At 56.6% G+C, this 13,016-nt stretch overlaps 1 protein-coding gene across 1 annotated transcript; it reads left to right on the forward strand.

Annotated features, from left to right (window-relative positions):
* Window positions 1-28: 28 nt before the first annotated feature.
* PAOX (polyamine oxidase) lies at window positions 29-10,385 on the forward strand. The gene is made up of 7 exons (XM_043597969.1): window positions 29-284; window positions 879-1,365; window positions 3,007-3,206; window positions 5,140-5,392; window positions 6,872-6,984; window positions 7,589-7,746; window positions 9,970-10,385. Exons 1-7 carry the CDS (start codon window positions 101-103, stop codon window positions 10,105-10,107), a joined length of 1,533 nt encoding a protein of 510 aa, XP_043453904.1. The 5' UTR covers window positions 29-100; the 3' UTR covers window positions 10,108-10,385.
* Window positions 10,386-13,016: the final 2,631 nt, after the last annotated feature.

Below are 13,016 nucleotides of genomic sequence, written 5' to 3' on the forward strand. Positions count from 1 at the left end.
CCCGCCCCCTCGCCCCGCCCCTCGCCCCGCCTCCGGTCCTCTGGGTGCTCTCCGCACTCGAGAGCGGCGGAGACGCGCGGCGACTGCTCCGGACGGCGCGATGGAGTCGAGTGGCGGCAGCGCGGAGGCCCCGGGTCGCGGCCCGCGGGTGCTGGTGGTGGGCGGTGGCATCGCGGGGCTGGGGGCGGCGCAAAGGCTCTGCAGCCACCCGGCCTTCCGGCGGCTGCGGGTCCTGGAGGCCACTTCCCGCGCCGGCGGCCGCATCTGCTCAGAGCGCAGCTTCGGTAACGGTCTTTCTCGTAACCCCTTTCCGGACCCCCTTTCTGGAACCCAGCGGGTGTCGCCCGAGCTCTGCCGCTCCTGGTCCGGCCTGCGCCTAGGGTTAACAGACCCAGAAGCCTTACCTGGTCCCCTGAGTGAATCTCCGCCCCACCCCACTTAATCAGCCAAAGTTCAATGGTCCCCGAAACTCAGCTGCCTGGTTGGCAGGGCCTGCCCCTGCGGAGGAGGGTAACCCATGTCTCTGCAGTCGCCCCTGTTGTGTCCCACAAGTAGCACCGCCCCCCACCTCTCCCCCCCCCCCCCGGCCCCCCCAGCCTCGGGACGACTCCCAGGTGTCCCTTTTGCCCCCATGCCTGCTCTCCACGTGTCCTCCCAGGGCAGGTGCAGGCCAGCACCCCCTCCTCAAGTGTCCCCCTTAAACCAGGTCTGAGCAGGTGCTGCCATGAAGGACTGTAATCTTTCAGGGACTCTATGACCCTGGGCTGGTTTTCAGAGCTTATTTGGGGAGGGCAGGGCTGCGTGTGATCCAGGAGAAGGGCTCAGGGGTGGCCTTTGTGGAGAGAGAACCTCAAGGTGGCATTTCCTGCCCTTCCCAGGTGGCGTGGTAGAGCTAGGTGCTCACTGGATCCACGGGCCCTCCCAGGGCAACCCCGTCTTCCAGCTGGCGGCCAGGTACCAGCTGCTGGAGGAAAAGGACTTGTCAGAGGAGAACCAGCTGATTGAGACTGGGGGCCACGTGGGCTTGCCTTCCGTGTCCTACACTAGCTCTGGGGTAAGTGTGAGCCATGAGCTGGTGGTGGAGATGGCTGGTCTGTTCTATGGGCTCATCGACCAGACTCGGGAGTTCCTGCACCTGCCGGACGCCCCAGTGCCCAGTGTCGGGGAGTACCTGAAGAGGGAGATCAGTCAGCATGCAGCTGGCTGGACGGAGGACGAGGAGACCAGGAAGCTCAAGCTGGCCATCCTCAACAGCTTCTTCAACGTGGAGTGCTGTGTGAGCGGCACCCACAGCATGGACCTGGTGGCCCTCGCACCCTTCGGGGAATACACCGTGCTGCCGGGGCTGGACTGCACCTTTCCTGGGTATGTGCCTGCCCCACCCGCCCAGTCAGCCCTCCACCCCCCGGTCCCCCTCCATGTCCCCCCACCGTCCCTCCACCCACCCAGGCCCCCCATGTCCCTCCACCCACCCAAGTTCCCCCATGTCCCCCCACCGTCCCTCCACCCACCCAGGCCCCCATGTCCCCCCACCGTCCCTCCACCCACCCAGGCCCCCATGTCCCCTCACCGTCCCTCCACCCACCCAGGCCCCCATGTCCCCCCACCGTCCCTCCACCCACCCAGGCCCCTCCATGTCCCCCCACTGTCCTTCCACCCACCCAGGCCCCCATGTCCCCCCACCGTCCCTCCACCCACCCAGGCCCCCATGTCCCCTCACCGTCCCTCCACCCACCCAGGCCCCCCATGTCCCCCCACCATCCCTCCACCCACCCAGGCCCCCATGTCCCCCACTGTCCTTCCACCCACCCAGGCCCCCCCATGTCCCCCACAGTCCCTCCACCCACCCAGGCCCCCCCATGTCCCCCCACTGTCCCTCCACCCCCCCATGTCCCTCCACTGTCCCTACACCCACTCAGGCCCCCCCATGTCCCCCCACAGTCCCTACACCCACCTAGGCCCCCATGGCCCCCCACCGTCCCTCCACCCACCCAGGCCCCCATGTCCCCTCACCATCCCTCCACCCACCCAGGCCCCTCCATGTCCCCCCACTGTCCTTCCACCCACCCAGGCCCCCCCATGTCCCCCACAGTCCCTCCACCCACCCAGGCCCCCCCATGTCCCCCCACTGTCCCTCCACCCCCCCATGTCCCCCCACTGTCCCTACACCCACTCAGGCCCCCCCATGTCCCCCCACAGTCCCTACACCCACCTAGGCCCCCATGGCCCCCCACCGTCCCTCCACCCACCCAGGCCCCCATGTCCCCCCACTGTCCGTCCACCCACCCAGGCCCCCCCCATGGCCCCCCACAGTCCCTCCACCCATCCAGGCCCCCTCTGAAGTCTGGACCTCTCCACGCACCCAGGCCCGCTCCATACACCCTGGGACTTCTTCCATTTACCTCAGGTCGAGCTGGGAAGCAGGGGAGGGTGACAGGGTCAGGGGGACATTAGTCTTCCCTGTTTTAGAGAGATCGCTTGTTTCTCTAGTTTTGCTCATTTAGGAAAAATAATTATTTTCAAGAAAAGGTGTTTAGAAGAAGGCAGTGCGTCTCACAGAGCTTTCTTCTGCCCGTGTTTACGAGGCCCCTTATGTGCTAAGTGCTGTGTGAAGGCTTCAGCCCCCGTGATGGACAGACAGCCCACCCCTGTGGTGGGTGGCTGTCCTGCCCTCCCCCCCCCCCCCAGCATTCCAGAGACCCTCGAAGGCTTGTCCGTCTGGGCTCTGTCTGCCTGGGCTGTCCAGGCATTCACCCCAAGGTTCCTGGCAGAGGAGGGCATCTGTGATCAGAAGTAGGGGGCCAGGCCGGGCAGGGAGGAGGCCTTCTCCCACGATTGCCTCCATTTGCTCATGCTCGTGGACTCCTCCTGGTTGCCCCGACTGAGGTGGACTGGAAACCACCAGGGGCAGGGGTGGGGGGAACCCTTGCCCTCCTCCCTCCTTCCCTGCAGGGCACTTCCTCCAGTGGCTTCCTCTGAAGACACCAGCGCTTCTGTCTCTCCTAGGGGCTACCAGGGGCTCACAAACCGCATAATGGCCTCCTTGCCCGAGGACGTGGTAGTTTTTAACAAGCCTGTGAAGACCATTCACTGGAATGGGTCCTTCCGGGAAGCCTCTTCTCCTGGGGAGACGTGTCCGGTGTTGGTGGAGTGTGAGGACGGAGGCTGCTTCCCTGCACATCATGTCATTGTCACTGTGCCCTTAGGTAAAGCTGCTTTCCCCCACGGGTTTCCCTCTGGTCACCCATCCCAGGTGCCCTGGCCTCTGGCTCTCTCCCACCTCAGCTGGCTCTGTGGTGTTTGTTCGGCTGCTAAGCTCGTATTTTCGTTGTAGTCCTGGACAGGATTATTCTAATGTGTTTTGTAGCAACTGCATGCTTTGGAATTGAGTTTCACAGTAAGAGAAAGCCCACGTGTTGCTTCTTCAGGGGTCATTTATGGACAGGTTGGGACTGCCTCCAGGGGTTCCCCAAACCCTGCTTTCTTGGACACGGCAAAGGGTGTGACAGCCAGGTCTCAGGTTCAGTCCTTGTATGATTGACAAAGGAGTCAAGTAGAGGGTTCCATTTAATTCTAGATCTGATGCCCTAGACAGAAGCCATTGGTGGGAGTTGGAAATTTGACAAAGGATGGGAGCGGCTGGGAGCCACGCCGTGTCTGTGCTATCTCACTTACTCCCCACACTTAGTTGTCCAAGTTCACCAGCCTAGCAAGGCCAGAGCTGCTGTAAGATGAAGAGTCCCCCCAGCCCGGTGGCTACAGCCTGCACCCTGGGGTCCCTTCAGGACACAGCTTGCTGAACACCTACTTCTTTCTCCCACATGTGGAATCGTACTGGACATATTAGCATAGTCTTCGGCTGCTCCTCTCTTGCCAACCCTGTCTTTTTGGTTAATACAACTTGTGTCAGTGTTTCCAACTCAGCACATATAGATCCGTGACGTGGGTTTTTCCCCCCACCGATGTCTGTGTTCATTCACTGCTGTGGTGTGTGCTAACTGAGCCTCTGCTATAATCAGCAGGTGCATTACTGTGAATGTTGATATTGTTCACAAGGAGCCAGGACACCTGTCACGTAGCCACATAGTTGTTTCTTATTTGAAGATGTCATTACTCAATATTACTTAAAATCGGTGGAAGTTTCGGTTATTTTCACTTTTTCTGTTTTACGTAACGTTTCCCACGTGCATTTAAACACACTTGTGTGGGACACCTGGGTGGTTCAGTCGGTTGAGCATCCAACTCCTGATTTCAGCTCAGGTCACGATCCCAGGGTCGTAAGATGGACCCCTGTGTCGGGCTCTGTGCTGAGTGTGGAGGCTGCTTGAGTCTCTCTCTCTCTCTCTCTCTCTCTCTCTCTCTCTCTCTCCCTCTCTCCCTCTCTCCCTCTCTCCCTCTCTCCCCCCCTCTTTCTCTCCCTCTCCCTCCCTCCTCTCTCCATCCCTCCCTCTGTCCCGCTCCCCTATGCACGCACACACACACTCCCTCTCTCTCAAATAAAATTCAAAACCCCCAAAACCAAAACAAACAAAACACATGTGCGAACGTGTCTGTGGCATGGCTTGCAGTAGAGGAACTGCTGGGCAGACGGGGACTGTGCCGGAGGGCACGTGACCCCCCTGTGGCTCTGCTTCCTGTTGGGCTGTTTGTCCTTTACTCACTGCCTTTCAAGATATCTCTGTCTTAAGGAGATTGGCTTGTGCTGCAAACATCTCACCTCGTTGTTTGACTCTGGGCAAGATATAATTTTTTGTCATGCAGATACTCTTTCTGTAGCTTCTGGATAAAGCCTGTTTGTTGTCTCCTCCAAACCAATCCACGTCAGCATGGACTGCAGACGTCACGAGGTGGAAGGTTTAGAAGGGGAAACTGTCCTGAGAACGGTTCGGGGGTGTGCCACCGGCACCTGCCTGACCAGCTGGCCACGGGGCCCTCTGTGTCCCTCCACGGTGGTGCTGCTCACTGAGGCTGAGTCCAGAGATGGCCAGAGCCAGCCCGGCATCTGGGAGCCCAGTTGAGCTGGGGCTGGTGTGGGTCCCTGGAGGCCTCTTCTCTGACTCCTCTGACGGGGGTCGGGGTGTGACTCTCGCCTCCAGGTTAAGAGATGTGGTGTAAGTTGGGTCCACTTATGAATTCCAGGTTTTCTTAAAGAACGTCTGGACACCTTCTTTGAGCCCCCGCTGCCCACCCAGAAGGCAGAAGCGATCAGGAAAATAGGCTTTGGGACCAACAATAAAATCTTCCTGGAGTTTGAGGAGCCCTTCTGGGAGCCAGACTGCCAGTTCATCCAGGTGGTGTGGGAAGACACGTCGCCCCTGCAGGACGGCGCCTCCGAGCTCCAGCACGTCTGGTTCAAGAAGCTTATTGGCTTTTTAGTCCTGCCTTCCTTCGAGTACGTATGCTTCTTGGGTTTCTCTGAGGAAGCTTCAGGTGTGAGCTCTGAAGGGGCTGGCTCGTTGGCCTTAGTTTGGTTGAGAATCAGCGGTGTGTTGGTTCACTGGGAGGTGTTTCTGGAGGATTTCTGGGTGGGATCCCAAGGGCAGCCAGAGCCTGATGACAGACACCAGGGGGCTAGCCCCTGCAGGGACAGACAGAAGCCTGCTGTGTGCAGCTTGTCGTATCTCCGGGCCTGGGGGCCTGGAATGTGCCGGTGGCCTGGCAGGAATGTTCAATCAGTAAGAAAGTATTTCCTGAAATCCCCAGGAAGCTGGGGCATGTAGGGTTCAGGAGGAATTTGAAACATGGATGTGTCTGTAGCTGGAAGACAGTATTTAAACCTGTTGTAGTAATTGAGCAAATACCCTTACAAGTCATGGAATCAAAGACCCATCAGTGGCTAAATTGTGTGGCCCAGCCATAAAACATAAATAACGTGGCAACTCTGGACTCGGTGTTTACTCAGAAATAAGACCATGAATAATTTGGGGGGGGGGTGCTGATTTTTCCAGCAAGATCAAAAGACGTGGTTAGTATGTTGTGGTCCAGTTTCTACACAGAGACGGGGTAGGATCGGGGACCATGTTCTTGGCCTGGAGGACAAAACACAGGCATGCCTGCCGGCATAGAGCATCCCCAGTGGTCATGAGAGTAGGATGTACGGGCTCCTCCAGCCTACGAGGGACCCTGCATGTCTCCTTTGCACTGAGGATGAAGCTGACTCCAGGGCTCAGAAATGTGGCCGTGGTTGTGTGGATGGGTGGTGGAGCAGTGGCTTGGGGGGCCCGGCCAGCTTCCCTACGCCTGGCTCTCTGGCCTATGCTCTGTGCTCAGGACATTGGTGGGCATGACAGTCCTGGGGACACGTCGTGGCTCTCACACTTTGTGGTCTCAGGAACCCCCTTTATACTCTTTAAAAGTATCGAGGATCCCAAAGAGCTTTTGTTTATGTGGTTGTATCTGAGCATTTACCAATTAGAGATTAAAACTGAGAAATTTAAAAATTGTTATTTTTAAATGGTAAGCCTATACCATGTTAACATAAATATCATTTTTAAATGAAAAGTAACTATTTCTTAAAAAAATTTTTTAAAACATTTTATTTATTTTTGAAAGACAGAAAGAGAGAGTGAGCCGGGGAGGGGGAGAGAGAGAGAGAAAGGGAGACACAGAATCCGAAGCAGGCTCTAGGCTCTGAGTTGTCAGCACAGAGCCTGGTGCAGGGCTCGAACCCACGAACCGTGAGATCATGACCCCAGGGAAAACAAGAGTCCATGCTTAACTGCCTGAGCCACCCAGGTGCCCTGTGAAATGAGCTCTGACCTCACAGAACCCTGGACTTTGTGGCCCACACTTGCAGAACCGCCCGGCACAGGTGACTGTGGCCACAGCTGGCCGGGGGCCAGGCATGTCAGGGGTGTGTCTCCCCACGCAGGTCTGCCCACGTCCTTTGTGGGTTCATCGCTGGGCTGGAGTCCGAGTTCATGGAGACCCTGTCCGACGAGGAAGTGCTTCTGTCTCTGACCCAAGTGCTCCGCAGGGTGACAGGTACTGGGCACGGGTGCTGCCAGGGCACCACCTGGGCCCCTTGGTGAACTCTGTAGGGCAACCAGGGCACCAGCTGTGCAGAAGTGAACTGGGAGCTGTGAGCCTCTAGGACAGTCCTCCCTTCTATTAGTGGGGTCACTCGAGTGTTCATCTCTGAGGAACCGAAATGGCTTTGCGAACACTTTCCACTTCTTTTTTTCTGTTTCTGGGGGTTCTGAGTTAAGCAAAGCGGGTAAGACAGAGGCAGCCCTCTGATGAATACATTCGTGGCTTGGGTTTCATTCCGGGTAGTTTCCTGACTTTCCAGCTGCGGGGTCTTTTTTTTTTTTTTTTAATTTTTTTTAATGTTTATTTATTTTTGAGACAGAGAGAGACAGAGCATGAACGGGGGAGGGCCAGAGAGAGAGAGGGAGACACAGAATCCGAAGTAGGCTCCAGGCTCTGAGCTGTCGGCACAGAGCCCGACGCGGGGCTCGAACTCACAGACCGAGAGATCATGACCTGAGCCACCCAGGCGCCCCGTCCAGCTGCGGGGTCTTAAATGGAAGAGCGGCTGGGGCCAGGCGGCCCACGGTGCAGGGGTAACGCGTGTCTCTGGGTTCAGGAAACGCCGAGCTCCCCGCGCCCAGGAGCGTGCTGCGCTCGCGCTGGCACAGCGCCCCGTACACCAGGGGCTCCTACAGCTACGTGGCGGTGGGCAGCTCCGGGGACGACGTGGACTTGCTGGCGCAGCCCCTGCCTGCGGACGGCGCGGAGGCGCAGGTGAGGCGGCGGGTGGGCGGAGTCCGTGGGCTTCTTGAAATTGTGAACTGTTACGCATGTATTATTTTATCAGAATTCTACATGCGCATAGACTGAAGCATCAGAGAGTTCGGCAGTGCTGGCTAACAAAATAAAATAACACGAGATATAGCAGGCTGGTGGAGGGCCCGACACCCCCTTCCCAGACTATTCTGGCGGAGTCTCCCCTCCAGGTTTATCACATCTCCAAATAGCGCGTCTACCTGCCCCAAAGCATGCAGTCGTGGAACACTTCGAATGTGTGCTCAAGCAGGTGGAACCTTTGGGTCTCCATCTCCGACTTCCGAGCTGTCAGGTGGCGGCGGTCACTCACCTCCCCCAACCCCGTGATCATGAAGCGTGCCCCACAGGTGACATCATCTTCCTGCACATATTTCCGTGTGCGTCTCTAAAGGATGAGGGATGCCCTCTGAAGATGTGTCACTATAACATCGTTATCGCAGTTACGAATTTACACTAATTCCTCCATATTGTCCAACACTGTTCAGTTTTCCATGTACTTTATGATCTCTTTTCGGTTTGCTTGTTTGATAACGTTGCTCCTTGAATTTTCACTTTTAAGCATCACTGAATTCTCGCTATGGCCGATAAGGTGTTAGCTCTCTTCACTCCTGTGCCCCCCAGCTCCCCATGCGTGCAGCAGTACTTTGGGTGAGGCCCTGTCCACCCCTGGGTGCAAGGAAACTGCGGCTCCTTTTCCTGCCTCTTTGTAGATGTGAGCGTGTTTCTCAGTGTGAGTGTGTGCAGCATGTATGTGAGCATGGGAGAGAGTGTGCAGGCTCATTTTCTTTGCCTGGGTTCTGCTGTTTACATTGTCTCCCGCTTCCTTCCCTCGGGCCAGAGTCAGCTCCAGCCCCTTCAGGCACCGCTGTGGCCTGCCCCCCCCCCCCCCCCCACGCCCCGTGCCCATGCCCTACCTGCCCGGAGCCCACACCCTGCCTGCCTGCCCCCAGCCCCACCCTTACTGTGTTGGAGCATTTATTCCAGTAGCTTCCTGAGGAGGGGGGTGCATGGAGGTAAATGTTTAGGGAAAGTTTGCAGGTGTGGAAATGTCTTTTTTCTACCCTTATACTTAGGTGGTCCAGTCCTGTCACTACAGAACCAACCACCCTAAAACCTACTGGTACAAAACAGATACTTTATTATGATGACAGATCCTATAGGTGGGCACAAGGGACCGTGTGGTTCTGCCATTTGATGTCTGGGGTCTCAGCTGGGAAGACGACCTATGGGGATCACGCAGGGTTGGGGCGGGGGTCATCTGAGGCCTCTTCTCTTGCACAGCTGCCCTGGGCAGGGACCCTGACTGGAGTGCCTGCCCGTGGCCTGTGTGGCCCTGGCTTCCTCACAGCATGGCACCTCATGCGGCTGCCCACGTGGTGCCCACGACTCTTAGCACAGGTGTGCCCGGGAGCAGGACGCTGCTGGGTGCCAGACGGTGCGGCTGGGCCACACTCCACTGCCCAGCGCGGTCACACGCTTGCCCAGATTCCCGGGGCGGGACGCAGAGCCTACCTTTCAGTGGGAGGCGTCTCCAAAAACTTGTAGCCGTGTAAGAGCCACACACTGGGTGTAGACCCTAGTTCGAGAGTCACTGCCCTCAGGTGTGGAAGACATTCTCCGGTGCTGCAGTGGGGAAGTCCGGGGACATTCAGGTTCCTTTCTTTCCTACCTCCTAGGAAGCTTGGAAGAACATTAGGGCCCTGCTCTCACCAAGCACCTGCCCCACTCCCCCACACTGACGCCACCCTGCACCTTGCCTCGCACCTCACGGAGCTTCCACCCTGCGACTGCTGTCAGCTGGGAGAGTCTCTTAGATTTGCTTTCTTCTCTCTGTTCTTTTTTCTTCTCTTTTTCTTGCTGAGATTTCTGTTGTTTGGATGCTGGACTGGTCCTCAAATTTTCTTATCTTTTTCCCTCCTAATTTCCATCTCTTTGGTTTGTCACTCTGCATTTTGGGCGATGTTCTTTAACATTGCATCCCAAACGGTCTGTTGAATTTTCCATTTTGCAGTAACATTTGGTTCCAGGCGTGTTTGCTCATGTTTCCGGATGTCTTGGGGCTCCGTGGGATTAGTGAAGAATACAGCCACGCCCTTGCCCCCAGCTCTGGGGCCACGGTGGCAGTCGTGTGGCCACAGCCTGACTCCTGTGCCCCGTGCTAACCCCGGCTTCTCTTTCCAGGTCCTGTTTGCAGGGGAAGCCACACATCGGGCGTTCTACTCCACCACGCACGGGGCTCTGCTGTCTGGCTGGAGGGAGGCCGACCGGCTCATCGCTCTGTGGGACACCCAAGCGCAGCTGCCCGAGCCCCGGCTCTGAGCCCTGCTCCTTCCATTCCGAGCCGGGCTCTGCCCCTCCTGTGCCGGGGGAGGCTGCCACCATCCTTTCTCTGACAGCGTCTGGCCTGGCCAAGATTTGGGGATATTAATGACAGCCTTCCTTTTTTTGGCGACTGGGGACAGCTCTCATTTCTCACGTGTATCATGGAGTCTGGTCAGGGCCGAGCTTGAGCTGAGTGCGAGGTCTTCCTGGAGAAGTGTGACGCAAGGCGCCAGCACTGCTGCTGAGGGCGTGCACATAAAGTGTGTTAAAGCCTCCGTGTGTCCTCATCCTTCCACCTCAGGGCTGCAGCATCTGTCGCTTCTGTCTTCGCCTGGTCCCAGGCTGGGGTCCCTGCAGGGCCCGGTGCCTCCTCCCCTGAGTTCCCTGGACTTTGGGTGCTGTGGTCGCCCCTGGTCCCAGGCATCTCCTGGTGTCCCGAGCTCTCATTGCTGGTGCTCAGGACCGTGCTGATGAGATACCTTAGCAGACACCCATGGCGTGCTGGGCTGGGTGTCGGCCAGGTGGCGGGAGCCATGAGTGCACGGGGCACCCCGTCCTGACTTGGGGCCAGAGGTTTTCTGGAGGAAGTGGATGAACAACAAGTCCTCATGAACGCAGAGGAGGGGGACAGCTGGTGTGTCAGGGTGAGTGGGGAGCATGCCAGTGCAGCGGGCAGTGTTGGGGTGAGAGTGTGGGGATGCCCTGGGTGTTCTGCTCAGCTGACCTCAGCTTCCCTTCCTCCAACTGTCCCAGCGAGGGGGTCGAAGTACCTCCATTTTCACAGCTGGGGAAAGCACAAAATACCTAGAGGTCGAGTTCAGTAATTGCCCAGTCTCACGACTGCCGGCGTAGAGCTTGGGCATCGTCCCAGGACAGGCCCTGAGGGGAGGCAGGTGTGGCTGGAGGGTGGCACTTTGGAGGAGGCACTTTGGCCACCCTCAGAGGGTGCCTCTGAGGCAGGAGCCTCAGAGGCCTGGACTCTATGCTGCAGGCGGTGGGGCTGCTGGCCCTGCACCCACTTTGAAGTCAGTGGCTTGTGCCTGTCCTCATATCTCTGGCTGCAGTCTGTGTCCTGCTCTGGGGTGGGGGCTTCCTGGCTCCGGGGGTGAGTGTATGTGTGTTCAGAAGAAGGGCTTTGGGGCCAGGCCTGTCTGGGCTCTTCTCCAATCCCGAGTGGTGCCCAACATGCCCTCGGCCCCAGCACACTCTGCACAGGCCCTTCTCATACCTTCCCCTCCCAGATCAGGTTGCCCCTCCAAGGGGACTTCCTTGCCTCCACCCTAGAGCTCTGTATGTGTGTCTACTGCTGTGTGTCACTGGAGTGATTTTGCACGGGACACCTACCAGTGAGCTTTGTTTTTTTTTTTTTTTTTTTTAATGTTTATTTTTTTATTTTTATTTTTTTTTCAACGTTTATTTATTTTTGCGACAGAGAGAGACAGAGCATGAACGGGGGAGGGGCAGAGAGAGAGGGAGACACAGAATCGGAAACAGACTCCAGGCTCTGAGCCATCAGCCCAGAGCCCGATGCGGGGCTCGAACTCACGGACCGCGAGATCGTGACCTGGCTGAAGTCGGACGCTTAACCGACTGCGCCACCCAGGCGCCCCGATTTAATGTTTATTTTTGAGAGAGAGGGAGAGAGAGAGAGATAACGAGTGCACAAGCGGGGGAGAGGCAGAGAGAGGCAGACACAGAGTCTGAGGCAGGCTCCAGGCTCTGAGCCATCAGCACAGAGCCTGACGAGGGGCTTGAACTCACGATCTGTGAGACCATGACCTGAGCCGACGTTGGACGCTTAACCAGCTGAGCCGCCCAGGTGCCCCAACAGGGTTTTACTTTAGTTTTACAGTCCTAGGTCTATGAGAGATTGCAGCTTCCCTCAGGCGCAATGATCTGTATTGTTGACATCCATCCAAGAGTTCATTGAGCCACATGCTTTTGGGAGACATTTCTTGTATCCAGAGTGACAAAGGCTGTCCTCTTGGTGGGATGGCTGCTCTGTGATGGGGGGCTGAGGGCTGGGTCCTCTTCTGGTGACTAACTCATCTGGAGGCCACCTGGGAAGGCTGGTGGATTTGTTTCTCCCATGGTGGATTTGTTTCTCAATCTCTGGAATGTTTAGTGCTGAGAATTAGGAGGTTTAAGACCATCACAGTAGTGACATTTTTGTGCGGAGAATCCAAGCATGTTTGCAATTTTAGGAACGTGTTTCAAAAATTACATTTAGAGTAATATTCTTGTACCCAGTGTACGCTGAGTAGCTGGTTGGACTCAGATTAAAGCTAAAACCTGGGGCGCCTGGGTGGCTCAGTTGGTTGGGCCTCTGACTTCGGCTTAGGGCACGATCTCGTCCACACGTGAGTTGGAGCCGCGTGTGGGACTCAGGGCTGACAGCCTGGAACCTGGAGCCTGCTTCGGATTCTGTGTCTCCCTCTCTGTCCCTCTCCTGCTCGCAGTCTGTGTCTCTCTCACCAGAATAAATAAATAAATTAAAAAAAAAAAAAAAAAAAAAAAGCTAAAACCTGACTACATTTACACAGAGTACCCGGGCAGTGGGAATCCCAGGCTCAGTGTATTAATAGGCTTAATGTAGCAGAACTGCAGTCAGTATTTGCAAACGCTTTGCTTACAACCTGGAGTACTTGAAAAAGAGGATATTACATATATAGGGCACATTTAAAATGTTTGAAAATTTTAACCAAGTTTGTAAAAAGAGGTCAAACATTGGCAGGGGACAGCTAAGTTATATTACAGTTATACTCAGAATACATTTAGGGAAGAACTGGAAAACACTAACGTATTCACGAATTCTCGGGACCCCTGAGAGTCTCCAGAGTGCACAGGCCCCAGGTGGGCTCGTAGACCCGCCCCCTGGGCTCCTTCCGGCGCACAAAGAAGCGTAG

The sequence above is a fragment of the Prionailurus bengalensis genome, chromosome D2 (assembly GCF_016509475.1).
Source record: "Prionailurus bengalensis isolate Pbe53 chromosome D2, Fcat_Pben_1.1_paternal_pri, whole genome shotgun sequence".
NCBI classification, from domain to species: Eukaryota; Metazoa; Chordata; class Mammalia; order Carnivora; family Felidae; genus Prionailurus; species Prionailurus bengalensis.

Bases quoted from the DNA above. Each gene is read 5' to 3' on its own strand.
- PAOX (XM_043597969.1), top strand. From the start codon at position 101: ATGGAGTCGAGTGGCGGCAGCGCGGAGGCCCCGGGTCGCGGCCCGCGG. The intron at 285-878 runs GTAACGGTCTTT...TGCCCTTCCCAG, and splicing joins CTGCTCAGAGCGCAGCTTCG to GTGGCGTGGTAGAGCTAGGT. The intron at 7,747-9,969 runs GTGAGGCGGCGG...TTCTCTTTCCAG, and splicing joins CGGACGGCGCGGAGGCGCAG to GTCCTGTTTGCAGGGGAAGC.